This window comes from Hyalella azteca, unplaced genomic scaffold (genome assembly GCF_000764305.2).
Source record: "Hyalella azteca isolate HAZT.00-mixed unplaced genomic scaffold, Hazt_2.0.2 contig14662, whole genome shotgun sequence".
NCBI classification, from domain to species: Eukaryota; Metazoa; Arthropoda; class Malacostraca; order Amphipoda; family Hyalellidae; genus Hyalella; species Hyalella azteca.
This window is the reverse complement of record NW_025944539.1, coordinates 94,762-122,089: the sequence shown is the minus strand read 5'-3', so window position 1 is coordinate 122,089 and position 27,328 is coordinate 94,762. Positions and strand designations below refer to the sequence as shown.

The 27,328-nt window shown below is 36.8% G+C and overlaps 2 protein-coding genes across 10 annotated transcripts in view; one reads left to right on the top strand and one right to left on the bottom strand.

Moving 5' to 3' along the window:
* Positions 1 to 22,934, top strand: part of LOC108667946 (endophilin-A) — a 53,041-nt gene extending 30,107 nt beyond the window's left edge. For 2 of the 9 annotated variants that reach the window (XM_047884133.1, XM_047884129.1), the window contains 6 exons: positions 5,902 to 6,002; positions 6,545 to 6,648; positions 10,131 to 10,252; positions 13,132 to 13,212; positions 18,782 to 18,897; positions 19,242 to 22,934. In XM_047884133.1, coding sequence (XP_047740089.1) covers positions 5,902 to 6,002; positions 6,545 to 6,648; positions 10,131 to 10,252; positions 13,132 to 13,212; positions 18,782 to 18,897; positions 19,242 to 19,361 — 644 coding nt within the window. In that variant the 3' untranslated portion in view covers positions 19,362 to 22,934. Of the gene's footprint in view, positions 1 to 3,000; positions 3,013 to 5,898; positions 6,003 to 6,544; positions 6,649 to 10,130; positions 10,253 to 13,131; positions 13,213 to 18,781; positions 18,898 to 19,241 lie in introns of all 9 variants that reach the window. The other 7 variants (XM_047884132.1, XM_018155051.2, XM_047884134.1 and 4 more) reach the window with 6 other exon arrangements.
* Positions 22,935 to 25,409: 2,475 nt separating this feature from the next.
* Positions 25,410 to 27,328, bottom strand: part of LOC108667928 — a 58,032-nt gene continuing 56,113 nt past the window's right edge. The window contains exons 35-36 of the mRNA XM_047884123.1: positions 26,629 to 26,703; positions 25,410 to 26,164 (exon numbers count right to left, since the gene is read on the bottom strand). Coding sequence (XP_047740079.1) covers positions 25,983 to 26,164; positions 26,629 to 26,703 — 257 coding nt within the window. The 3' untranslated portion in view covers positions 25,410 to 25,982. The remainder of the gene's footprint in view (positions 26,165 to 26,628; positions 26,704 to 27,328) is intronic.

The following is a 27,328-nucleotide window of genomic DNA, read 5'->3' as shown; positions in this document are numbered from 1 at the left end:
TATACGGTATATCGATCATTTAACTGAAATTGTGATTGATGATGGTTAGCCCTGCAGCAAAGTATGATGTACTTCTTTCTTTTATGTTGTTGTGGTCTAAATTCATACGTAACTGTAGGTTTACAGTCTTAATGCACTTTTTTCATTCTATTCATTCTGATCTATATTCGTCATTATTATATTGTCTTTTTTCTATGCATGTTTTCCTTCTTATTCTCTACTTGCCTTGTATCAAAGCACTTTTGTTCTTTTTTCCAATGTTAACCGTTTTTCTTAAACATTTTGCTCCGACCATTTTTCATCATTTTCTAAGCTGACCAACAAAAAAAATTTATTTTTCTTTTAATTTTGAATGAATGAATTTCGTCTCAGCAAGGCCCCTATTACTTCTCATGGTTTCATGTATTCAGCTAGTAAGCGTTTATTAAACGTTTATTCTATGCAAGAGTGCCACTTTTTTATAGTCAATCAACTTCCAGCGCCATTTTCTCACAGAAATTACATATTATAATGTAATTGTAGTGAGGTCGTATAACGCTGTTTGTATTCGATTTTGTTGCTACAGTTACAAGTAGAACAAGACATTACTTTACATATCCTCCGTTCTCCTACCACTTTATCACCTCTTAATTTACTTCCTCAAATGCTAAGTCGAACTAAATAATTTATTTTGGGGACCTTTATCCCTAAATTTTCCTATGATATGAATTTCTCCATGAAACTGGCATTTCTCTACATCTCCTGATTTTTTTTTTTTGTTCGTGAAATTTTGATTCATTGCTGACATAATTTGCATACATTGTGCAATTAGCCAGAATTTCGTGCCCACCTTTCATGATCAAATACACCAAACTTTGCTGCTGAGCTGGTTAAAAATGAATATGATGGCAGTATAAACATATTTTATATCAAAAACTATTAATACTTAAACTGGACATGTGATCGAAATTGCTTAAATTGTGAAACCATGAAATAATATTGAGTATATATATTAAACAATGGAAATTCTTGGATGTTCAATAACGATGTTCATATAAAAAAATTCTCCTTCCTCTCTACCGTCCATGATTGGTATGGACATTTTGTGAAATCATGAAATAATATTGATTGTTCATTAAATAATGAAATTTCTTGGATGTTCAATAACGATGTTCAGTTGCAGATGAGTAGTGGCTTGTACCGTGTGCGTAATATTCTTATACAATTATTCTTATTAAATTTCCGTAGTCGTACGTTTGAGCTACTTTCTTGCATAACGAAGACGCTTGCCGGGAATACGAACTTGGGCCCATACTTTCAAAAAAAGTTAAGAGATCATAAGTTCGTCATCCAATCATTGACGGCCTTTCAAGCAAAATCCACCAATCATAGACAAGAAAATAGAGCGTAAGTACTTACGTTCACTTAGCGAGTTTTGAAAGTATGGCCCTGATTATAGATGAAGTATTTCTCATCGTTGCCATAAATGTATGAAGTAAAACGGCTTTTATAAACCAATGAGAATTCAGATGATCAGCTAAGAAAGAGTCAGTTTCTTGCTTATGCTGTATCCAAGCTGAATGAATCACTGCTTTATCTTATTCTTAAGTAGTAGTAGTTCATGGAATTTAATTTTAGAAATTTGTTAACAAAAATTTCGTCCTATTTGCCGGCACAACTTATTTTTTGGATGTTGATTTTTCAGAGGAATGGTTTTTGCTAAATCTTAACCTATTTTTTTGATAAGCAACTTTTTTGCTAAATCGTACGAGTTCGCATACAGTTTCTCAGGTTTCAATTCCTCTTTATTCAGTCATCAGTGTTTCCTTCAGAGCGTCGCTATTTTCCCTCAGTAAACTGAATATCATTCATTACCTCATAAGCTGAAAGTAGCTCAAACGATATGTTCTAATGCCGGGTAATATATGTCTTTATAACCGTGCATGTTAATCTCTATATACAGGGTGAACCAAAATTAACTGACCCTTTTAATTTGTTAATAAATAAAAAACTAAGAACGTTATGAAGTTGAAACTTGTTTTATTTAAAAGAAGAAAATTTTTATGATAATATTGTATCCTAGTTTTTAGGATACAATAACTAACTAGGATACAATGTTACATACAATATTTTAACTAATACATATTATTAATACATAATAAATATTTTAACTAATACAATAATAAAATATTGTAATAGGATACAATATTTTAACTAGGATACAACATTACCATAAAAATGTTCTTCTTTTAAATAAAACAAGTTTCAACTTCATAACGTTCTTGGTTTTTTATTTATTAACAAATTAAAAGGGTCAGTTAATTCTGGTTCACCCTGTTATACTTGGCAGCTCATCACCCTGGACTGCACGCAATGCTTCCATAAATCAAATTTTGCTGTGTCCCGTTGTGTGTGATGATCATAAAATACAAGTGATTGATTTAAATAAACTTATAAAACTCTGATCACGATATTGCAATACGTGTGGGCTGCAGGGTTGATTGTGCCAAGTCATTTCTGAGACTCGCGTTTGATTTTTTTCTGCTGTAAAAGACAAGTATCACATTGCCTATCATTTTTATCTGCGACTGTTGGCGCAAATATAAACCTGAAGACATGAGTAATCAAAAATAACAGTATCTTTTGAACGAAATTTTGATTTATTCCAGGCACAAAGATTGCTCCAAATGCCCTTGTGTGGTAAAATAATATTTAAAAGTAAAAAATTAAATTTGTACAGTCCGAAAATATGAATTATCTAATTTGCAGAATTTGCGATACTCTTGCGTTGTTCTAAGATTAGTCCAATTAGCCTTATTTATATTAACGCCAATATTCCCGGCCAAGAAATGGGAACATTGCTTGTCTTAGTTGCAGCAGAAACATTTCAACACTCGGTCCTATAACATAAACTTGTAATACAACAGCTTTGTCTCTCCCTCTCTTATCTCCTGCACTCTTTCTCATCTCGCTTGTACGTCTGCACACACACATTGCGCTGCCGCATATTGCCGCCTACAGTTACCGTCAAAGGTCAGTGTTGTGGTTTGATGTTCATTTTTAAATGCTTGCATGTTTTACAACCGCCAATTGTGGGCTAACGCGTTCGCTCCAATTGCCTATTTGTCTGAATTCCCTAACAGACGGTGACAAATTAATTTTTTTTGCTAAGATAAGCTTTACTAATTTCAGACTTGTAATGATTTTTCATTTTCCCTATCCTATATACTACCGGTATAATATATAAAGTGACTCTAAAATCTTGTGAGGTAAAATTTTTAAATTAGGTATTAAATAATTTAAATGGAATATATACGTATATACCTTAACGTTTTGGCGTGATATACCTCGTGGTATACGGAGTCAACGTTATCATGTTAATGAATTATATTGAGCGCTACATGTTCATTATAACTTTTTAGCGTGCGTACTTCAACCGTGCCGTAGTGTGTCCACGGTCTATCCAATATCACAGCTTCAGCTTGAATTTATTGCCCCCGACTAAATAGATTGCTCATTAAGAACATAAGGTTCATTGGAGTTAAAGATCAGAGAACTATAGAAAGCCTGTGCAAGTAAAGGTCACGGTTAAGTCGCTTTAGTGCTATCAATGCAAGTAGCATTAAATGTCTGAGGACTTTTTACTAAGTTATTTTAGGACTGATTATAAAGGTAATTTGAATGGTAGGAGTGAAATTATTGCAAATAGTCAGTTTCAATAGCCATCGCGGTATGATGAAAATTGTTGTCTAATTTTCTTACGGCAGTTTGAGCCACCGTGTTTTTTCTTCCCTTTAACCGTTTAATCGGACTCTAACTTTACAAACCTGTTCGTAATGTGATTAGTTTCCAATACTGGCGCATCTCCGTGCCAGGGGCTTGCTTCGATCTTTTGCTTTTAGCTGCAACTTATTACCGACCGATCTTTCACTTTGTCTGCTATGTTTCTAACACGAGGACAAAATTGCTACGTTGAACAAAGTGTCACTTACGCCAGAATTACGTTGCTTTCAAGTTTCTTTAACGTTTTTCTGCACATTTTCTCTCATTATTTAAGGGGATCGACCTAGCATTTTGAAAACTTCTACAGTTATTATCCGATTGTCATGAAACTTCACATACATACGTAAAATGTTAATTACTTTATATCCAATTAGTTAAAGAACTCTCTCACCCGCTTCCCTTTAAAGAGACGTCATGAACGTAAATATTCACGTAGAGAGATGGCAGTGGTACCATTGGAAAGAGCAGAATTCCAGCTTTCAGATGAGCCCAAAAACCGAAAAACGTCAAAATTGAAAATTTTAGCTAGGTCGATCCCCTTAATATCAAATGCTAAACATAAATAATGTAAGCGTGCAATGCTGTGATAATTGCAGAACTTTAAGAAACTAAGTTTATCCTCAATTGAGGGCGAGGGCTGTTCACTTTTATTTACATTTATTTTGTATGCAAATTACAATTTTCTGGCGTGATTTTTTTTAGTCTTCCTACCTTCCTACATTTATTTCGCTTCTTCAGTGATTAGAATTAAAGTTGATCAGATATACATGCTTTGATCAGATGTATAATTGGTTGCTTACTTTTGTTTTTACTTTTACACTTTTTTGTGGTACTGTGCACAATGAATTTTGTTGTATGTTAAGGCCATCATGCTATATTTTCGTTCTATAATCATGAAAAGTCTTTCTGTAAAATTACTTTGCTTTCATTCGAGCTTGAAATTAACATAATGATGACCGTAGTTTTATTGTTTACCCGATTTGTTTCGTTGTCTTCTATATCGATATTGAAAATAATTCTATTTAGGAGCATATTTGTTAAACAAAAATTGAGATTGACAGGAATTTATTTTACCTTGTACACTGTTAAAAAAATTACCGTTAACGGTATAACCGGCGTTTCAGTGGCCGGTCGGCACGTGAAAAGAAACACCGTGTCGCCGTTTTTATTCTAATTTAACACTAGAAATCCGTAAAACATCTGATAAAAACGGCGGAACAGTTTATTTTCACGAGGCGACCGGCCACTAGAACGCCAGTGGGACCGTTTTTTCAACGTTTTTTCTAACAGTGTAAACAGACGAGCTACGAGAACACGAATCGTGTGATTGGCATTCCGAAGCCACCGAATTTTTCTTTCATTTCTGGCTTCTGTAAAAAAATCAGAATTGTTCGAGATTGCTTTCAGTTCTGTTCTAGGATTTCACATGCCGCCTGGAAATAAAAAAAAAAGATTAAAATTTTGATCCTACGAAAAGAGAAATTAGGTACCAATTAATTCTCTAATTGTTTGTTTATAAAATTCCCGTCTGTATAGTCAACAAATTCTCAGCACAAAATTGCCGTATAAAATTTCATCTGCAATGTAAAAGTTGAAAATTTTTTAATATAGTTTTCGGGTTTGCTTTTTTTTGTCATATAAATACATCGTATTAATTCATGAATTAAATTGAAGAAATTGATATTGCGGCAACATTTGCTGAATCTATTTTTGGAATGTTCCTCAAATCACGATCGTATAACTCTTCTTTTCTCTCTGCTTATAATTGAGACTGAACACCGGCCTTCAGTCACCGGGCTATAGTTCGTTATGCATATCTACTCTGAATTATCAGCTTAGTATAATAATACTGTAAATAAATAAACTTGCCTGTTTATCAGGTGCATTGCTAAAAGTTACGATAACCGTACAATTCACGGCCATGATATGCTCTGTCTGTAATTTTGTCCCGCATTTTTGCATGTCGCGGCCGCGGTTTTTATGATCATTCCCAAGCTCGTCCCTTAGTTCATTTTGTTATCCCTGCTTAGAATTTAGATCCCGGTTGATAAAGTAATTACTAGTTTGATGACCATGGCCTGGAATAGTTTATTATATGCTAGAGTTGAAAATGACGGACATTGCCGTCCCTCCCAGCAGGATCTACCGTTACAGACGATGAAATCAAGCTCGCCGAAGACAAGTTTGCGGAGTCTCTTCATCTCGCACAGATGGGCATGCATAACCTACTCGACAACGACGTGAGTGAACCACATGCATTTTTTATGATATTTATGTATTTACAATAGAATATTGGATAATTATCTATTTATTATATACGTGTACATGTATCTAACTCATGGTAAAATAATGATATAATATGACGGAATAGCAACTGTAAATATAGCGAGTGCTATCTTAGACTTTGCAATCATGTGGAAAGAGAATAGGTATTGGTATAAATACTTGATGCTAGTGCACTAAGTGTATTGGTTTTTCCTCTTTAGTGGATAGAAAATCTTAGTGATAAGTATAATGTAATTCCTGTAATGGTGACAATCGTCTTTTAAGTAAAAAAGATGATTGTCTTTACCGATTAATAAGCGGTAAAGACCGCTTATGCTGGCCGTTATTTTCACACTATGAAATTTAAGACTTTGTCCCTACTGTTTAAAGATAATGAGGAAAGAATTGAGGGTTTTATTTCTCAAAAAATTGAAAGGCATGTTGAAATTTGGTTACAATTCATGTAGTGTACTTACCTATGTCATTTATGATAATACTGAATGCATATGTTATTCAGGTTGAAGCGATCGCGCAGCTGGCCATGTTTGCCGAGAACCTCGTGGACTACCACAGACAGTGCACCGAGATCTTCGAGGGGCTCGTCAACACCCTCAATGACAAGTAAACTTTGCAATGTTCTTTTATCTGTAAAACTATCTATAACGTGCACCTTTATATAGTAAGCCGTGCAATGTTCTCTCATTTGCGCCATTTTCTGTAACGCCGATCTTTAAGCACCCTCAACAATCTTTAACGATTAACGATCTTTAAGCACCCCAACTTTCTCAGCCCCGAGATTCGCGGTTAAGCCGTGTCACAAGGACGTGTGCCTAATTTTTCCTGAGCCAGGTTTTTACACCTTTACCCTGCCCCTCCGTCTACCTTTACCCTGCCCTTCCACCTCTCTACCCGTCTGTCGTGTCGAACTCTTCATTCCCTCAGCCCACCCCTGTCTCTCCCTTGTCAGCTGTAGTGCCGGATTCGGAATTTTCGACGGAACTATAGCTCAACTCAATTCAGTTTTAAACTTGTGGTTTTTCTTCGTACATTATACGATGGCTAGACAGAGAAGAAAAAATGTCCTTTAGTTCTGCTAGATAAAAAAAGAAAAGCCTTCTATTTCCGCTAGACAAAAAGCCAAAATCAAATCAGCTCGGTTAGAGATGAAACTTTGCAAGTACTGCAAAGAGATGTCCGTGAGCAAAGTTGATCAGACGGTCACCTGTGAACGTTGCGAGGATTTCATTTGTATCAGCTGAAATAAGTTGAGCTCTAAGGAGTACTCATTTCTCCAGAAAACTGAATTACTTCATTGGTTTATCGTGCTTGCGAAAAGCCAACTCTTGGTGCTCTACAAAGCGTTAAGCCGTTGGAAGAGCACGGCAATGAGTCGAAATCGTTGGATGACGTAGTAAACTCCTCGAGTGATCTGGTACGCTCGTTGAGTGAAAAATTGAGCTCGCTATGCAATGAGCTGACTGAAGTGACAGCTCAGCTGAAAAAAAATACAGAAAAAATGGAAGTAAAGAACCAGAGAGATGATTTATCTGAAGTCGCTAGCGAAAGCTCCCGCGCATTACTTGACAGAGAACGAAGGAAGTCTAACCTTGTGTGGTTTGATATTCCCGAAAGTACAGCATCTGATATGAATACCTTAAGTGATGGCTGAACTGCATTTATTGCAGACTGTTGTAGCAAGGCACTTATCACACCGGTTGTTATTACATTGTGCAAGACTCTAAGCTCGAAAGATGCTGCTACCAACTCCTGCAGACCTCTGTTGCTGACTGTAAAGGAACCTGCTCAGGTTTGGAGCGTGTTGAAGGCAGCGAGAAGCTAGGAGAATCCGCTGAGTACAAGTCCGATTTTGTGGAGAATTCTACCCCTTTAGAGAGAACGGATTTTCGCAAAAATGTCAGGAGAGAATCGGACAGAAAAGCACGGAAAATCAGGTCAACCACTCTCTCGATCTCGGACAACACCGGCCGCACACGATCAGTCAGCGGAGCTGGAAGACAAGAAATAAGTCATGTCCACAGATCCAGGCCTGTAAATAATGTAAAAAGTAACCTCATACATCAAAGTGAAAGTGCACAAAAAAAGTTAAAATGATTTTACAACAAGTAAAAGTGAACTATTAACTGTAATCGCAAACGAATGTGTTAATATTACTTGTATTACAGAAACACTCCTTAAAAATCACAGGAGGAAATTGTACCTGTTGGATTTCAGTTGCAAGGTTTTCCTTTTTTTCGTAACTTAAATGAAGAGCAAGGGTCATACTTTCAAAACTCGCTAAGTGAACGTAAGTATTTACGCTCTATTTTCGTGTCTATGATTGGTGGATTTTGCTTTAAAGGCCGTCAATGATTGGCTGATGAACTTACGATCTCGTAACTTTTTTTGAAAGTATAGGCCCTGTGCAGTAGAGGTGTAGCTCTATGGGTTAGAACCTTTCATGGTGCCCAGTAAGTTCAGTTCTCTGCAGAGCCCCAATCAACTATAGAATCAGTGTGGTGCGAACTTTCTCTAAAAGGCAAGGACAGCCTTCTTAATGGCGTCATGTATAGATTACCAAATAGTTCCTATGATAATGATGAAGTACTAAACAGCCATTTACCGAGCATGACTTTCAGTGTGCCAAAAGGAAGCGTTCTTGGGCCTGTTTTGTTCGTTGCTTTTATAAACGATCTGCCAGAGGTAATGTCAAGCGTGTGCTCCATGTATGCTGATGACTCATAAGTTTATTATACAGTGAAGGATGCTTCAATTAAAGTGCAATTGCTAGATTAGCTTGATAGTTGGGTTAACTGGGCTGATACGTGGCAGCTGCGCTTTAATGCTGACAAGTTTAACGTACTTCACCTCGGAAGAACAATGAACAGCAAGATTACAGCATGAGAAAACATGGTTGCAACGAGAGAGTAATGATTGAAAAGTCCAGCGTGGAAAAAGATTTGGGATTTTTGATTTTATGTCGACCAAAAGCTGAAATTTTCTAGGCATATTGGAAAGCAAGCTAATAAATCCAACAAACTTCTTGGACTGATCAGACCTTTCTGCGAGTTCCTAGATGCAGAAGCGATGAAGCTGTTGTTTGTTGCTGTCGTGCTCCCGAACTTAGTGTTTGGAAACGCTTTGGACAAAAAAAAACGAACCTAGTGTTTAAAAACGCCGTGGAAACTTGAAAGGGCAAAAATTTAGTAGAGAATGTTCAAAGACGAGCAACAAGGATAATTCCAGGCTTGAAGGGTAAGTCTTACGAAGAAAGATTAAAGATTATGAAGCTTCCAAGCCCCTGCGTTATCGACGTCTGCGTGGTGACCTCATTGATGTATACAGGTATACTCATGGTTTATTCAAGCTCCCAGAAGGATTACTAGAATTTGAAACAAGAACCAACACCAGGGGTCACGGCTATAAACTAAAAAAACTGCGTTGCAACTTCTCCATGCACAACATTTCTTCTCGCTTCGAATCACCGACATGTGGAACAGCCTCCCCGATGACATCGTTTGATATATGTTCAGACTTGAAGCCTAGCACCATATCGAACCCTGTAGAAGTGTAGTAGCAATTTCAAACTATCATCAGTTTTGAAAAGATCCGGTAAAAGGACCTTTTTTAGATCTCCTATGTGTCAAGTCACAAAAAGTACAAGAATTAGCGACAGGTCACACCAGGCTTATTCTTCAGCAATGACATCACTTTGATATGACGTGATATGATCAGTAACTGTTTCAATGTTCTCTTATCTGTTCCTCTTTTTTTATTTTAATCATATTTTTAGTTCAACCTTCAGCAACCAGTGCTAGATTGCTATCGTTAAAAGATGATGATAGAATATTGTGCTACAAACGCACATTATGAAAGACTTATATATATATGACGATTTCAATTAAGGATTTTCTCCTAACTTTTCGCGAATCGTGAGAAAGAACCTCAACGAGGCACAGCTTAGAAAATGTGGGTTTAACTATGTGAATTTTTGCTCTGATACAGCAAAAAGCTCTTATAATAGCCATTAGTTATAATTCATGTTTTTTTACGTGTTTGATACTTTCTTAACTGTATTCGAAATGAAAATGAATCTGTTATTGCAGGAAGAACGATGCGGTCAACAGGCCAAAGAAGGAGTTCGTACCGAAGACGTTGTCTGACCTCGGCGTGCTGGACTCGCCCCACGACGGCATGCTCTCCACCTCTAACGCCAACACCATCTCTGGTAGGACTTCTTAATCAAACCTCTTGTCTATGTGATTTTTACTCAAGGCCATATCTGCTCTGAAAGTCCAACACCGAGGCACGATAATTCTACTGAATTTATACTTTCGTCCCACATTCAACCAGGTTTTAAGACGATAGACTCTAATTTAAATAGTTCGTGCTTCCTACAAAGTAAACTTAAGACCCTATATAAGTAACTGACTCCGAGATTAGAGTGTATCTTGAGTAGAAACGTAACCATATTCCTTACAAAAGTAATCATCAAATATTTAAACGAGAAATATCTGTAGTTGAGCGCCCCGCTTGCTTCGAGATAAGGCGGCAGAATCTAACTAACTGTATTAAATTTAATATGGAAGTCCCATTTTTTAAAAAAGTTTGTTATTTTTCATCCACGTAATTGTGCCAACACGAATGAATATGAATTGCTTCCCCATATACTAATTCGATTAATTTACACTCTAAACTCCGTTATTAGGAGAAGGCAGGACAATTATATGTTACAGGATAAACTTGCATCAGATTGGTTCGTATTTGCGAGCAGAAATAACATATTTGTGTTTAAGTTTATACACGATGATAAGTCAACCTTGCCTTATAAGTCAACTTTACCCTTTTTATACCCTACATTGAAATTAAAAATGAAACTGCTTCGACAGCTAAAAGATGACATACGTCGATTTTTTCGGAATTACCTGCCTGTAAGAGATTCCTGTCCTGAATCACTATTATTATGCCAACAAAATTCACCGTCACAAACTACAAGAAGTGATAATAACATTAACTGCTCGTAACGTAAGCTAGATGTTATGCTCGGTGTAAGCTCAGACTAGGTACGGCCGTATTCTCATATTCAGTTATTTGTTAAATTGTTAGTATTATGTGGCCAATTGTAGCTTAATATGGCATCATGACCTGGTTATCAACGGATCTTCTTGGTCTTTCTTATTTTTCTTGTTCACTTGTGCAGCGTTCTTTATCTTGCTATAGTTTCTTTCTGAGATGATGCTACGTTCTCTGAGTTTCTCGGTGTAGGTCTGCTATGAATTGAGTACTTCTTTGCAGCTCTCAACTACGTTTTTCTTGCGTGTATGGACCATGTTGTTTTTGTATCTACATTACATCTAGTTTTGTTCTCTTCTATTATTTCATTATTGGTTTTCTCAAATCTATCGTTGTTTTGGAGTTTCTTTTGCATCCGTGAATTCATTTATAATTGACTCATCTTCCATATTAAAAGTGGTTGGTGCATCTCGTGTTGATCGCCGGTCGAGGCCCTTCATATTTGAATTATTTAGCGAAGGAACTGAAATGACTTTTAAATTAAGTTTCGTTAAATCGCAATTTAACAAAGAATTTAAAGAAAAATTTTTTAGAACTCAAATTATACTAAGACGTTTTTGGTTACTTTTGTAGTGTTCGAACGTCCTGTTTTGTTTTCAAATATTTATTGTAGATATACTGGTTAACACTCTCAACCCGAATACAGGCTGCGATCTTGTGATATTATTATGTAGTCTTGCGGCCACGACATGACACTAGTAGTTCCATTTACTTTTAATCATTTAATTTAATCATTTAATACACGTTTTTCTGTATGATTTCGGGGACGGTCTGTAGAGATCCAGATTTTTTTATTTTCGTCTGGCGTCGTCCATCTCAATCCGAGCATTCACATTTTATTCCATATGATGAATTGTACTGAAGCGGTAAATGTCTATCGGACCATCCGATTCTTTTAGGTTCTAGATTTGAAATTCAATGTCCATCGGTCAATCATTGTATTTTTTTGGTCTGTCGGGTAAAAAACGCGTCTGGTGTAATTTTTGTCATGAAAAATTATCTTCTCTTACTGCTCTTGAACCTGGAGCGTTTTTCGGAATTGTATCTCGGTCACCTTTTATCTCATCAATGATAATTCTTTGCTTGTTATTTTCTTCTTGAGTAATATTTGTCGCGTGTTCTTAGATTCTTTTTTCACGCAAAATATCAACCACTTATGGCTCAATATCAAGTGAGATCACAGACCAAATCCTTATAATTAACATACGCCATTAGAAATGGGCTCACATAAGCATGAAGAAAGCAATTGTGGTATAAATCTCATTGAATTTTCATAATTAAAATGAAAGCGACTTCAAAAACTCCGAAACCACCTTGGTTTTTTAACGACTATATTTTGATATTTTCCATTGGTTCTTTCATAACATCTTATCAAGATTGGTTTTTAAAATAATCAATTGACAAATAAATTTTACATGAAATTGAATTGGAAGCAATTTAGCTACCACTCTACTCAAATGGCTAAAATCATTTACCAAGCCTATGGAAATAATTATCCGTAGGATAATTTTTTCGACGGGTATCTTTAAATTTCCGATTACTTCAAATGGTTTAATTGTTTCCCTGAGAAATTTATCCCGTTATTTCGAGACATCGTCGTTCTTTTCGGAGAGTAAAATGGCAAGAACTCTCCGAATTACTACATCACATATCTTTCCAGCACCAAAATAACAAGAGACTCGTTCCTGTAGAATTTCATCCGGTCGCCCCATTTTATAATTGTTACTTTTTTCAAACGTTAACACCATACGAGTTCTCGTATTATTTCATCTAGTCGTCACCATCTTATGATTGTCACTTTTTTCAAACGTTAACACCATACGAGTTCTTGTATTATTTCATCCGGGTATCGTATAATTCTATCCGGGTATTCCATCCGGTCTCCACCATCTTATGATTATCACTCTTCTCAAACGATAACACCATACGAGTTCTCGTATAATTTCATCCGGGTATCGTATAATTCTATCCGGGTATTCCTTCCGGGTCGCGGGCCCATTACTGCAATAAAAACTTAATTTCACGACGGCTCAGGAGTCACCCCCCAGCGCTCGCCGTTCACATCTCCTGCTCGGTCCCCAGCCAACACTCCGTCTGCACAAACTCCTCAGCAAGGTGCGCCGGCATCCCTCCCCTCATCCCTTCCTGGCATCCCTCCCCTAATTCCTTCCTGTCATCCCTCCCCTCATTCCTTCCTGGTCTCCCTATCCTAATTCCATCCTGTCATCCCTCCCCTAATTCCTTCCTGGCCTCCCTACCCTCATCCCTTCCTGGCATCCCTCCTGTCATATCTTGCTGGCCTCTCTCCCCTCATCCCTTCCTGGCCTCACTCCTCTCATCCCGTCCTGGCCTTCCTCCACTCATCCCTTCCTGGCCTCCCTCCCCTCATCCATTGCTGGCCTCCCTCCCCTCATCCCTTGCTGGCCTCCCTCAATTCTCATGTCAACTGTGACCAGCTTCCATAACCGTAATTGTAACGTCTTCGACCCTGTATTTGACTTCCCTCAAATAACTTGAACAACTCCTATCGTATCTTCTCGTGCCATGTATTTGACTTCACAAATTAGGTTTTCACAACGCCTCGTCAAACTTCCAATATTTCCATCTCATGAGTTAGTTTTCCCATACCACCAACCTCACTCCTTACAACTTATCCCTGCCATTAATACCCCGACAAATAACCTGCATCATTCCTTAAACTTCACTCCAAAAATTAAAAATTTTCGCGTTGTCGAAGATGTATTTAAAGCTTGCTTTGACTTGGGACTTTAGTGTTGTCCGTTGTTACCATGAAACGCTCCCTCTGCGATGTCACGGATTCCCTAACAAAATTTAGAGTCGCCCCAGCTTCTGGTAATCCAAATCAGAAGCTGCCGCGTCTGTAAATTTTCACTGGGTAACAAAATTTAGAGTCGCCCCAGCTTCTGGTAATCCAAATCAGAAACTGCCGCGTCTGTAAATTTTCGCTGGGTTAATACATAATACATTCATACAGCCTCCACGCTCTCATCAGTGGTACATATGTCTCACTTTAGTACGTTGTGCATCGCATGGCAAATGTCGTCGTTCTTCTTCGTGTGCCTCGTCATGATCGGCGTTCATTTTCCATTTTCATATTTGTGTCGGGGTGGAAACTGTCGCTACTCTTATCATTTTTTCATGAGCTCGGGCATAATTTTGTTGTAGCGTTCATAATTTATTTCATTCCACTTGACAAATATGCTTACCCGGTTAAGTTAAATCATAACATTTAGTTGACTAGATATTTCGATCCTTTCCCCTCTATTTTCAACGCGTGTAACCTCCGTAGACTTGTTTTTTTTCATTATATTTTACAAAAGATTCATTTTAATCTCTCAACTTTTTATTTCCCCGGTATTTGTTTGTGTGGCTGTTGATGTTATTTGTATGTGTGTTCTGTTATTTACTAATTGTGTTGCATGCAATTTTTCAAGACTCGTTCAGTTTCTGGTTCGAGAATGAATCTTTGCGTACCACACATTTTTCGGTTCACTACAGAGACGTATCTCATGACATTGATGCCTGTTGAAAAAGGCTGTTACTTTTGTCGAGACGTCACCTTATACGAGGTGATTATTTTGACTTTGAGTATCGAATAGAAAACCGATGCCATCGAACGTGGCCACACAAAATTATTGGCATTTGGTGACGGTTTCTCCGCAAGGCTTTCAAGGAACCACGTTACTTGGTTCATGGTACACTGTATGTCTTTGTGTGGTGCTGCACTAAAGGATGCAGAGGTAAAGAGGATTTGCCAGTAGAAGTGGCCACATCTCTCGATCATCGATTCTATTTCTAAGTCTATAATTTTACTTCTCGTCTCTTGTGAACTGAGTTCACTCAATCCGCGTCGCACGAATGTCAGCTTCGCAACCTCTCAGATATTCTTCAGAATTGATCGCAAGACTTCACCATAAAGAGCCTAGTTATTTTAATAAAATATCATCATGAAATAAGTCCCTGTAACTTCAGGGTCGTCCCCTCTGCCCTCTCCTTCTGGCCAGCCGAGCTGGGACCCTCAGATATTCTTCAGAATTGATCGCAGGACTTCAACATTAAAAGCATAGTTTTTCTAAATAAAATATCATGAAATAAGTCCCTGTAACTTCAGGGTCGTCCCCTCTGCCCTCTCCTTCTGGCCAGCCAGGCTGGGACCCTCAGATATTCTTCAGAATTGATCGCAGGACTTCACCATTAAGATCCTAGTTCTTCTAATAAAATTTTATCATGAAATAAGTCCCTGTAACTTCAGGGTCGTCCCCTCTGCCCTCTCCTTCTGGCCAGCCAAGCTGGGACCCTCTCTCTCTTCATGCAGGGCAACCTCGCTCGGCTAATGGTAACTCTTCGCACATAGTGGCAAACAAGAGCCTTTCCTTCAGCTTAGCTCTTTTTCTTCTATACATTAGATAAAGAAATCTTAATCATTGAGCTTTTCGATGACATTGACCTTAAACTTGTTGGTTCAATCCGTTAGATCAAGAAATCCTAATCATTGAGCCTTTTGATGACGTTGATCTTGGACCCATTGTTTCAATCAGTTAGATCAAGAAGTCTTAATTATCAAGCTTTTCCATAACGTTGATCTTGGACCTATTGGTTCAATCAATTTGATTAAAAAGTCGTAATCATCGACCTTCTCGAATTGTTTCAATCAATTACATCAAGAAGTCATAATCATCGAGCTTTTCGATAACGTTGATCTTGGACCTATTGTTTCAAACAATTAGATCAAGAAGTCTTAATCATTGAGCTTTTCCATAACGTTGATCTTGGACTTACTTGTTCAATCACAAGTAATAAATGATGAAGAAGCCTTACTAATTTTATCATGGAGCTTTTCGATGAGGCTTTGAATTTAACATCCGCATTCCTTCTTTCATTTGATCACTCTAGCTTCTTAACAATAAATGTTGCGAACAAATGTTTTAATTGGTAGAGCTTTCAGGAAGTCGTTTGAATATTTCGTGTTTGCGTTTATGTCTTCTTCCATTTGATCAGTTATGCTCCCCGGTGTCTGAAATGCAGCAACTGACAAGTCTAAATAGCTGTCAAAACGCATACAAAACCATACATATGTTATGGTATTAAAGTATTCTAGTACCTCATACGGAATCTTATCCTGATATGTCATGCCTCATAATTATTTATTTGAATCGGCATTTTCAAGATCTAATCTCTTAGTGGGATCCCATGTGGTTGATCAATGACGATAAACTGATTTACTTATTCGTATTTTTCTAGTCTTCTGATCGAATTAAAGCCATTACAGTTTGCCATAGCTCCATTTTCCTTCCTTATAATCGGTCTAGTTGGCGACTCGTGTTCGTGTGCGTAAAATACTAAAGTTGGTGTAATTCGGCAGAAGCCTTTCTTTTATGCAAGTTAGATTGAGAACCATTGCTTGCTTTTTATTAACAATCTTCTTAGTTTTTCAGAGTCGACAATTTTTTTTGTTGGAGCCAGGAGATCAAGAAGCATGTTATTAAATGACATTTTAATGGAATGCGACGTTTCGAATATACAATATTCATTATCAAACAGGTCAAAGTTTTGCAACACTTGGAATTGAACTTTTGGAAATGACGGGAGTTCAAATCAAGGATATTGTGGATACAATTAGTAAGCTTAATTAAGCTTAAAATTAGTAAGCTAAGCTTAAAATTACACTGAAAATAATTTCAGCGTCCGGACGAATCCTGTAGTTTGGAGGTTGATAGCTGGAGACTCGCTCTTAGACTCTCATTATTATCAGCAATAGCTGAGGCCCTCATTATCAAGAGCGAGTCTCCAGCCATCAACCTCCTAACTACAGGATTCTACCGGACGCCGAAATTATTTCCAGTGTAATTTTAATCTTGGGTTTCAAACTGTGTTCACAATACTCACGATTTGTACTACTGTCATTCCAAAATTTTAATTCCAAGTGTTGCAAAACCCTTCACCTGCTTGATAATGAATATTGTATATTCGAAACGTAGCATTCCATTAAAATTTCAATTGGTAACCTGCTTTTTGATCTCCCGGCACCAGCAAAAAATTTTTTCGAATCGTTAAAAAACAAATAAGAATATTGTTCATAAAAAGCTTGCTCTGGTCTTGAATCAAACTTGTACAAGACTAAGAACATATTTCCTCCGACACCGCTTGTGCTTGTGACGAGAACGTCACAATTTCTTATATTCTTCTACCATTCACTTCTCTACACCTTTTTGTTCTCTGCACCTTTTTTGTTTCGTCTCAAGTTATTGACATTTTTCTCGCAATTAAAACTCCTGTTTTTTTAATTTTAGCTCTCAATGCCAAAACTCCTCGTTAACGCAACACATTTGAATCTCAGAAGTGCCATTAATCATACCAGAGCTTGTCGCCAAACCAACCGCAGTCTTGCATTTCATCAGGATATTTAGCCCATCCTGTTTTCAATGCCCGTTCGCACGGGTGGTGTTCCTCATGTATTATGTCAGGAACCTGTGGAAATTTAAAAATAAATTTTGTGAATGATGAGACTAATGATGATTAGTCTCATCAATAAAAATTTATCACACTTCACACTTCAAGTTTATGGCTCTAGTGTCGATAGGAAAGAAATTTTGACGTAGCAGTTGCAAAATGTTATCGTATGCCTCTTCGTCCTCTTAAATTTTCGCGTCATCTTAGGCGTGAAAAAATTTTGTGCCACGTATTGATATTTGCACTTGAAATTTATTTGCACCATCGTACCCATTTGAATAAATTACATGCAGACTATCACATACGCACTACTTTTTCTTGTAATATTTTGTTCATATTTGATGCGGGCTGCCCTCAGCACATTCAACGTTTCTATTTGGGTTTTTATTTGATAAAACTATATTTTTTCTCTTTTCTGAACAGTATTTTTCTCACAAACTGGATATACACGCCTTTAACGTTTCTATTATCGAGTGCTGTCGCTGATTTGTTCCAATGAATTAACCTAATTTTGAATTAACTAAAACGATGTGATCGCACTTGAATCGAGAAGTTTTTTATGTTGATCCCACGAGTGTTCTTTGTAGCTATTAACGCTTCATATTGCATGTGTATTTTTGATTCACGTGTGGCATGTGTCTTCAACTTTAATATTATTTAAGTTAGTCTTGTAATTATCCTAATAAATGCTGTGAAAACTATTTTTGCCTCACAATATATTTTTATGACATATATTTCAATATTACGGCAAAATTATGAGTGAGAAGTTCATTATGGCTTTCAACGAGCAATGTTCAAATCGGCGCGATAACTTGAAAAGATTTTCTCTTACATTTTCTTGTCTTAAGCACTCTTTTACGTGTCTCAAAGTTCAACTAAGTGTATTGGTTCTTCAGTGTTCGTGAATATCATCTTCTTCATCTTCGAGCATTTTGCCCCTTGCTTTTTGTGATTTTTATTAATAAAACGTTAATTATACTGTACAATTTACATGCAGTCATCCAAAAAATCTCGCATTTTCTTGAAATAATTTCTACTGAGTGCAATTTCTTTTGCAATCAGGTAATAAATGCTTTAATTTGTACATTAATAAATGCACACTATTCGTTTGAAGCACTACTACTCACAATAACTTTCTATTGCAGAGAACTGCGTGTTTTGCAATATATAATAGATGAATGCGATTTTTCATTAACTAATTCACTATTTGCAGCGTCACCATTGCCGTCTCCCATGAAGAGTCCTGCTAAGTCGCCCATGCTGAACCAGCCTTGTTGTACGGCTCTCTATGACTTCGAACCCGAAAACCCCGGCGAGCTGGCTTTCAACGTGAGTCTTAATTCTACTATTATATTTTACTCAGTCTACCCTGAAATTTCTACTAATATCGCTTAGCGAATTAATTTTATTTGTTTTACGTTTTTGGTTGGGTTTACGTTTACGTTCTTACGTATAACGTTATTTACGTAATTTACGTTTGGTTTACGTTTATTTACGTTTGGTTTACGTTAGTTTGGACTTAGCGAACCGGAGAACCTAGCGCTCGGCTTCTTATAAAATATAGACTTTTTCTATTCTATCTTGCACTACTGTGTAGTAATGAAGTATTTCTTATAGTGTAATACATTATATCATCAATTTCTCGCTTTTTAACTGGCATTTTCTGTTGACAGGAAGGTGATACTATCAACCTTAACCAACGCATCGACGATAACTGGTTTGAAGGAACGATAAACGGAAAAACTGGCCTCTTCCCCGTAAGCTACGTGCAAGTTGTCAACCCTCTGCCGTAAACATCCTCACGAGCCTTCGTCTTGGCTCGATTGCTGGACGATACGAATGTCTACAGTGCCACTGCCTCATATTTTCATTTCATTTCGTTCATATTTACATTTAATTGTGTTTACACATTTATTCTTCAGTTCACCAAGAAGATGCGGCATAAATTACAACTCCAGCCGCATTCTCTCTCGGCTGGCTAGCTCCGCATGACACGTTGACGCTGATCGTCTCATTTGTGATGCGTAGTGTCTGTGTCTGTCATGTTTGTCAATGTGCAGCTAAAACTTGTCGAGCTTGCATGCCATCAACTAAGAGTAAAACTCGTCAAGCTTGCATGCCATCAACTAGAAGTAAAACTCGTCAAGCTTGCATGCCATCATTTCGTTCGATCCGTAGAGCAGACATTAACAGCGCGCTGCTTCTTGGACTACGAATTTACCGTCGGATTTCGCTCTGAAATAATTGTATTCTAAATATCTTCATTACGTCCCCAAGTTTCGTTCGTTCTGTCTATTTTTGAAGTGAAGGAGAAGAAATGGTGAAAGGTGGTGGACTTCTGTGATGTGTATTTTGGTTACCTTTCTTGTACGGTAGACTGAAAATTTGCGATGTTCTTCGAATTATCATTGGCAGTATAAGAACTTGAAGTAGCTATTCTGTTTAGAGAAATGAGAATTTACTGTAGGTTAGATACAAATAGCATTCAAGTGGAGAAACAATATTGCTTAAATTTCTATTTCCATCCCAACTGGCTTAAAAATGTTATTGATTACCCAACCTGGTTTCGATTGTTGATCTTGTATAATGTTGGTGATTATGGAACGTTACTTGACTCATGAATCCTATTCCCTTATAAATTAATTGTACGAGGTCAATCACGCATTATATCTTCCCCCATTAAGTTGCTCAGTCCCCAACAGACTGTGGAATTTATACAGGACCTGAACCCAAGACCTTCTTCTTTGCAATAAATTCCGTAGCCATTGTTAAACTGTGCACCGATTGTTTAAGTCCGATGCATGCCATTTCTTAGTGATTGCGTTGCTGATTGTGTTGCCACTATTATCAATTTATCGTGATACGTATTTCTAAGTTATTAATTAAGTAATAAGATGCGCAAAAGCGTGCACATGATTCCCTCTTGTATAGTTCTACAAATGTAGAAATGTTATGCGTTGACCTGCGTTAATAGTTTCGTTGATAGCTGCCGAGATAATAGTGTGTGGAATGCGGCTTGCTTCTTGCAGTAGTAAATTTTTTTCAGCGTGACCATAGATTTCAGCATGAGTGTGTTCGTCGTGTGGTAATAAATATTCCAAGCTTGATCCGCCTCTACGCAATGTCATATGGACTTCCAGTCGAGAATATTGCAAGCATTTAAATCAATTTCAATTGCTCTACATTGAGCACGATTGATACATTGATTACATGACATCGATTGCTTTTGAAAATTATTTTCGGTAAAAGTAAATGTTTAGTTTTCTATTCGGATGCACAGGGAGCCATCTCTTCGCTATTAATATTGATAGCATTTATTGGTAAAAAAATGAAATTCTTTCACAGGTTTCCAAAGATTCCAAATCGCCCCCTTCAACTATCATGGCATGACCTTACAATTCTGATTCGATTTTATGAATCTTGTAAGTTCAAAATTATTCCATTACCTGTGATCTATTGACTAGGTGTGCACTTCCACATTTTTGAATTCCTAAAAGAATTGTCAGCCTATTTTATGATCTTGGTGATTTTGGTTGGGTCACTATTAGGATTTCTATGAGAAAGCATGTGGCGTCAAGTCCCTTCTCGATTATCATTCGTTGTACGTTGGTGACAGTGCGAAGATGAGGTTGAGGTGTCCACTCCTCCACTAATTTATTGTATTTATAGAATTAGTACATCCACCAAATGAAAATTATAGGTGTAACATCGATGGTTACAGAAGCCAATTGGTCATCGGTTCCGCCATTTGCATTAGTCGACATTCGTCAGTGACGCACAGATGTTCATTAGGCTCCATCGGTGCTACACTCATAGTTCTTATATGGGACGTAGCTTAAGAAGGATTTCTGGATTTGCTTGGCTTTGAAAATTTTCAATTAAAAAGTGAGTTTCAAATTCTGAATATTTTTCAAATTTCACCTGACTTAGAGATCTTTTCATATTTTTGTTAATCGTTAATTGCATTCTAGGAAAGTCGTAGCATAATTTTTCCAAAGAAATTCATTTAAAAATTGTAACAGTTCATCATGTTAACTTTTCCCCTTACAGTTCACTCCTTTTTTAAATTAAGTTCTGCCACAAAACTGTTATGCCAATTAACTCGAACGAGACCGTGGCTCTCTTTTTCTTCTTTAATATTTTTTCTGCCTAAACAAAGATTAGCTGATAAAGTTTTAGAATTGTTTAGTAGCAAATGATGATGCATAATGATGATAATATATGACGAACACCTAGTTTATCCGTCATATATACTGATGCTCAGAGTATCGGTAATTCTTAGCTCCGTGCAATCCCATCAACTCGGTCGCCCTATTTTACCCTCCCTAAATTATTCACGATTGGCCTTGTATTGGAAACGAATCGTTCTTGGTACAAATTGTGCATTGAATTTCCGTGATTTTGCTATCATGGAACAAATATAATTTTGTAATGACTAGGTTATATCGGCCATGGCCTCGCTATGCTTCAGCAATTACAAAGTTTTTTGGGAAGTACCGGCATTCTAACGCATTGCTCGCATGCTCTCACTCCTACTTGGGTGCAAAGTCTAAATTTATGAACTTTACAAAATTTGATATCAAACACTATTCTCTAATCTATTTTTTATTTCATTAATTGACACGTATGGTTTTTAAGTCGTTATTTGCGAATCGGTAGTTTCCGTTGTAATTCAGACGTCGTCGTAGTGAAGCTGTAAGAACAACCTATACACTATAGGTCATGATCGCTTATCATTCACAATTAATCACGTTAATATTTAAATTGTGAAACCTGTATGAATTTGCTTCCGCTGTGAATCTATATATTTTCGAGTTATGTATAAGTATGCGATATTCTGCTAATCACTCTCATACTGAAGGATTTTAAGGATGTAAAACGAGTCGTTACTTTGAAGGCGAGGAGTAGTGAGCAGTGCGTAAATATGCCCGTCCGTTTGCCCACTCTACCAGGACTTCCAGATCTTTATACGTTGTTGGTTGCGTGCTTGCGAGTATGTGTGTCGTTATTTCATCCCTGTTAAAATAACTATATTATCGATACTCAGAAGACCGTGTAACTGCATAAAGGAAAACGTCGTCCGCTCGCCCTGTTTATGGAGCGCGATTGATTGCAGCGTAAAGTGTAAATAAACTTTCTCACGGTCGGCTGTACATTTCCTGTAGGTGTAAGCTCTTGTTGTACGTTGTATCACCTACTCCCTCCTTCTCCGTTATCTGTATAAGATGTCACCTGTGCTGTTACATTTGGTGTTTTCTCCACGTCGACGCACTTCCAGTCCTCAATCTTATGTACGTACTTATTTTCTTTAATCTACTCATTTTATGTACTCTACTTATTTCCTTTACTCTACTCATTTTATGTACTCTACTACTTTACTCTACACATTTTATTTACTTTACTTATTTTCTTTACTCTACTTTCATTCTATACTCGTTTTCTTCACTCTACTCATTTTCTTTACTGTACTTTTATTCTATACTCTAATTATTTTCTTTACTCCACTCATCTTCTTTACTCTACTAATTTTATTCACTCATTTCCTTAACTCATCTTCCCTGGAACAGAAGACATGCATTGCATGTACAGCAGCCACGTTAACCCTATTGGCAGCTATTGTGAATATTTCTGGATCGTGTTTGTGTGTCTCGTACAAGTTTAAACGTCAGCATATGTCATGTTATCCATGCGTTAAAAATAACATGAAATTGTCGGGTTTGGCTGAAATTACGAGGTTTTATTTTCTTGGTAAGAATATGAATTATGATTTATAGAAGGCAGTGCCATAAGTTTGCCCGTGTATTTGATTGCAAGCGTTTATAAACAATTATTAATAGCTTATGTATCTTATATACCTTTTGTTTAAGCGTGTGAGATGATGGAACTTTGTGTTTATTGCCATGGCAATGAGAGTGACAGCTCCTTATTATCTGATTTTTGCTGTCAGAAAGTCTTGTATTTACGTTCTATTCATTCCCAATAGATGCCGATGGGTGAATCCTGTAGTGGGTTCTACAAATGGGTTGAGATTGTCGTACAGTTGCCGTGCTCTACTTTATGATGGGAGCTAATATATCAATGTGAGCCTTGATAAACGTGTTTGCTTAGCTGTTTTTACGATTTATTTGTGACATAATTTTTCAATAACTTTCATTCATTATATTTTTTCTGTAGTTCTAGTTATTTTTACGATTAATTTCGGACATTTTTAGAAAACTTTCATCGAAAAAATATATTCCATCTGTAGTTATGGCTACTGTCACCTAAAAATCTAATTATTCGTTTACAAAAATGATAATACACAAAATATTGGCAAACCACCATCAGGATGAAAATGCAGTTGGTTCCTTTGGAATTATTCCAGTCGAAATTTTAGCCGTTGTTTTACTTAAGAGAAGTTGACTCTCTGCGCCTCCTCGCACTACACGCCACAGACGTTCTACCTCGAGACCGTGGGATGATTATTATTGAATCATTATCTTGCATTCAGATCCTCAAGATTATACCAAATTATCGGTATTAGAAAGGGACTGATGTGTACTAAAAACTCGATGTATTATTTTTACTGGAAAATGCCAATTGATAACTTACTCTTAGAACACACTTCGCTCGATGGAGATACGTGCTAAGTGGCAATTTTCTGCACCGTAATGACACGTAGTCAACAATGAGTTAATATCATCGTTGTTAACACTATCGATAGTAGCTTTAATGTGAACAGCTGGAGCCAGCGACCACCGGTTACTTCCTCTGGACTCATTGACGTTGAAGACCTGCGTTTGAACTCTTATATCATGCTACTCATCTCTCTCATGACGATTTGACATTAATTTGTAAGATTAAACCCATTGATAGCGTTAGACAAACTTTAACTAGCCCAGTGTTAAATACTTAAAATGATAAGCGCGTGTGTGTGTGTGTGTGTGTTCGTGAGTGCGCCTCAATTGTTGACGTTATCGTATTCTCTTCTTCACCACTTTTTGTGGGTAAAGTGTCGTCGTTTAACGCTCTTCATATTTTAAATGAGAGTATAAAGTCTATCCATAGATTTGCATGTGGAGGTGGTGATTTTTTCAGGTTATATTCTTTGATTCCTGTAGCCCGCAATTTGTTGCTTCTGTAGACGATTATAAGTGAAAATATTGCATGGCGTTTAAATAAATGACTGCTGGCCCGCGACTAATATGATACTGTAACCCATCTGTTAAATTTAATGTTAGAGAATTGCTTTTAAATAACTCGTATTTTACGCGCCATACGACGGCATGCCTATCTGTACATGGTAAGTAGTGGGAAGCATTCATGATAATATTGAACGTTTTTCACCAACCTCGGCACTGCAGTTTTGCGAACTCATTCCGCGGTTGATGTTCAGATTTGCTAAATAATACGAGATCACAGCTCTCATATGATGATAAAGCTGAGAAGTGGGCATTTCATTTTAATATTATTTTAGTTGTTCTGGATGTTGCCACTACTTTCCCTTGACATCAGTCATTATGTCTCCAACGTGTCTATGTCTGTAATAAACGTTGAAATCCATTATCCCCACTTAATAGATAACCTGTTTTGATTGGTAGACCATAATTAAATTTCTGCTCTATCGTCATATAGGTTGCTTACAAATGAACCATGTTTTCAAAGTTGCCTCACTTTTCAACTATCAAAATTTTTTACACTCATCATTAACGTTCTCACGTTTCCTTCAAATTTTTAATTTGCTGATGTACCATAAATTATCCGACAGTTTCAATTCGTAATTTTCCATTGTTCTCAGGTATCATATTCTTATCCCCACTTAATTTTATTCCAATGTATGGGCCGGAAAATGAAATCGCAAGAAAAATATAAAAATTCATTTCACCCCGAACTGACTTTCGAAATTGTTTTGTCAATTAAATTAAGCCTAAAACAACGTCAGTATTGCAACAACATTAAAACTGAACACGTGTAGCAGACTGATGAAGAATAAATATCTTTTGATCCTATCAGTAAGAATGGACAATTCAGCTCCGAAAAAGTGACGCGTTATGTGTGTTATGCAGGCATGAAGGCACCATTTCTTACCGATGCTTTATACTTCAAAAAACAGCAGAAATAGTAAAATAGTCTTGATTCAAGTCACAAAAAATAATATAAACTTCGTCAGCAATGTACATGCAAGTCTCCTTATGATAGTTTACTCAGCAATTTTTGTTGCGGAAAGTACTAGCTTCCTACAGTTAGTACTATTTACCATGGCACAAAAATTGACTTCAAATTAAGTACAAGTTGTAAAAAGCCTTCGAAGAACTGATCTCTCGTTTTTTTCCATGCGGTGAATTAAATAATAATCTATCGACCACTGCGCAACTCTGCAAAAATTCATAGCATTGCTTTTTATATCAACTAAGTCACAAACTACAGTAATTTAGTTAGGCTTTTGACGAGTTGCTGTCGGTGTTCTCGAAGACTTTTTTCCTAGAAGCGACCATCCCCGAGAGAGGGGAGTTGGGTAGAGGGTAGCAGTGCAGGAGGTCATCCATCGCTGTTGTCGGGCACGACAACCTTGGAGGGTGGGCGCCGAGACGGGGACAGCTCGGCGAGCGGGTCAATTCTGAAATTAAATATTCGTTTGTGGATATTGATATTTAATTAATATCCACATATTATTATATTATTGTATTATTATTCATATTAATGATATTATTAAATATTAATTAAAACAATGCGTAAAAGAAGATTTTTGTCACAAGTTTATAATAATTTAATTTAATTGTTGCTTTAATCAAAATTTACGAAGTGATCACTAATGTCTAATTTACATAATTTTTGTATAGGTGTTGTGTGATCACCGCCTGAAACATTAGGTGTTCAATTCAGAATTTAATCCCACTTGATAAAATTCAGAGAACTATATTAGAATTATCACGCGAGTCGCGTAGTATTGTTTTTTTGACACGATTTTAACCTCAAAAATCTCAAATTTTCAAAATGATTTACTATGAAAATTTGATTCAAATTTTGAAAATTTTCATTTTCATTGAAAATTTTATTCATTGTTACATATATGCTCGTCACCTTTGCTGGAGTAGACTTTAGGTCGCCTCAGGGACGGCCGCGTTTGTCTCGGCTGCTTGAGTCCCTCAGTGTTGTCTGGAAAATATCAACAAAATAACAACGAAAATCAAAACAAGTTGGGAACATGTGATAAGAAATTTCAGATTTTTCTGTGAATTTCACATTAATGGCCATTCTATTCCATTTTTTTGCGCTTTGAAAATATGCATACTTGCACATTCGTACCTGGATTTAAACCCTTTTAGTTCATATCATAAAAATATTTCTTTTCTTATTGGGTCCTTTCACGAAACTAACGTGACGTAAAAAAGACAGTCTAAATTTTATTTCAATTTTTTGATTAAAATTGTAGTGACAAGTAATTTACGACCGAGATGTTTGGAAAAAAATGGCATGGTCATGAAAGAATAGGTTGGACATTTCAGAACAATACAGAGAAAGAAGGTAAATGGTAGGAAGCACGTCTGTTAGGGCAGCAAACCACAAAAGTTTCAAAGAAGAAAGTTGACAGTCGAGCAGAGAGACAAAAATTTACGTTAAATAGGACTTATTAAGGATACTGAAAGCGACAAACAATACCTCTGCTACTGCAGGGCAAGCGTTCTAGCTCAAGCAATGAACGTTACCGAAACAGGATCGCACTCAAGAAAACAATTACAAAATCCTCGAGCATATGCAAAGCATGCCATCAAACCCAACC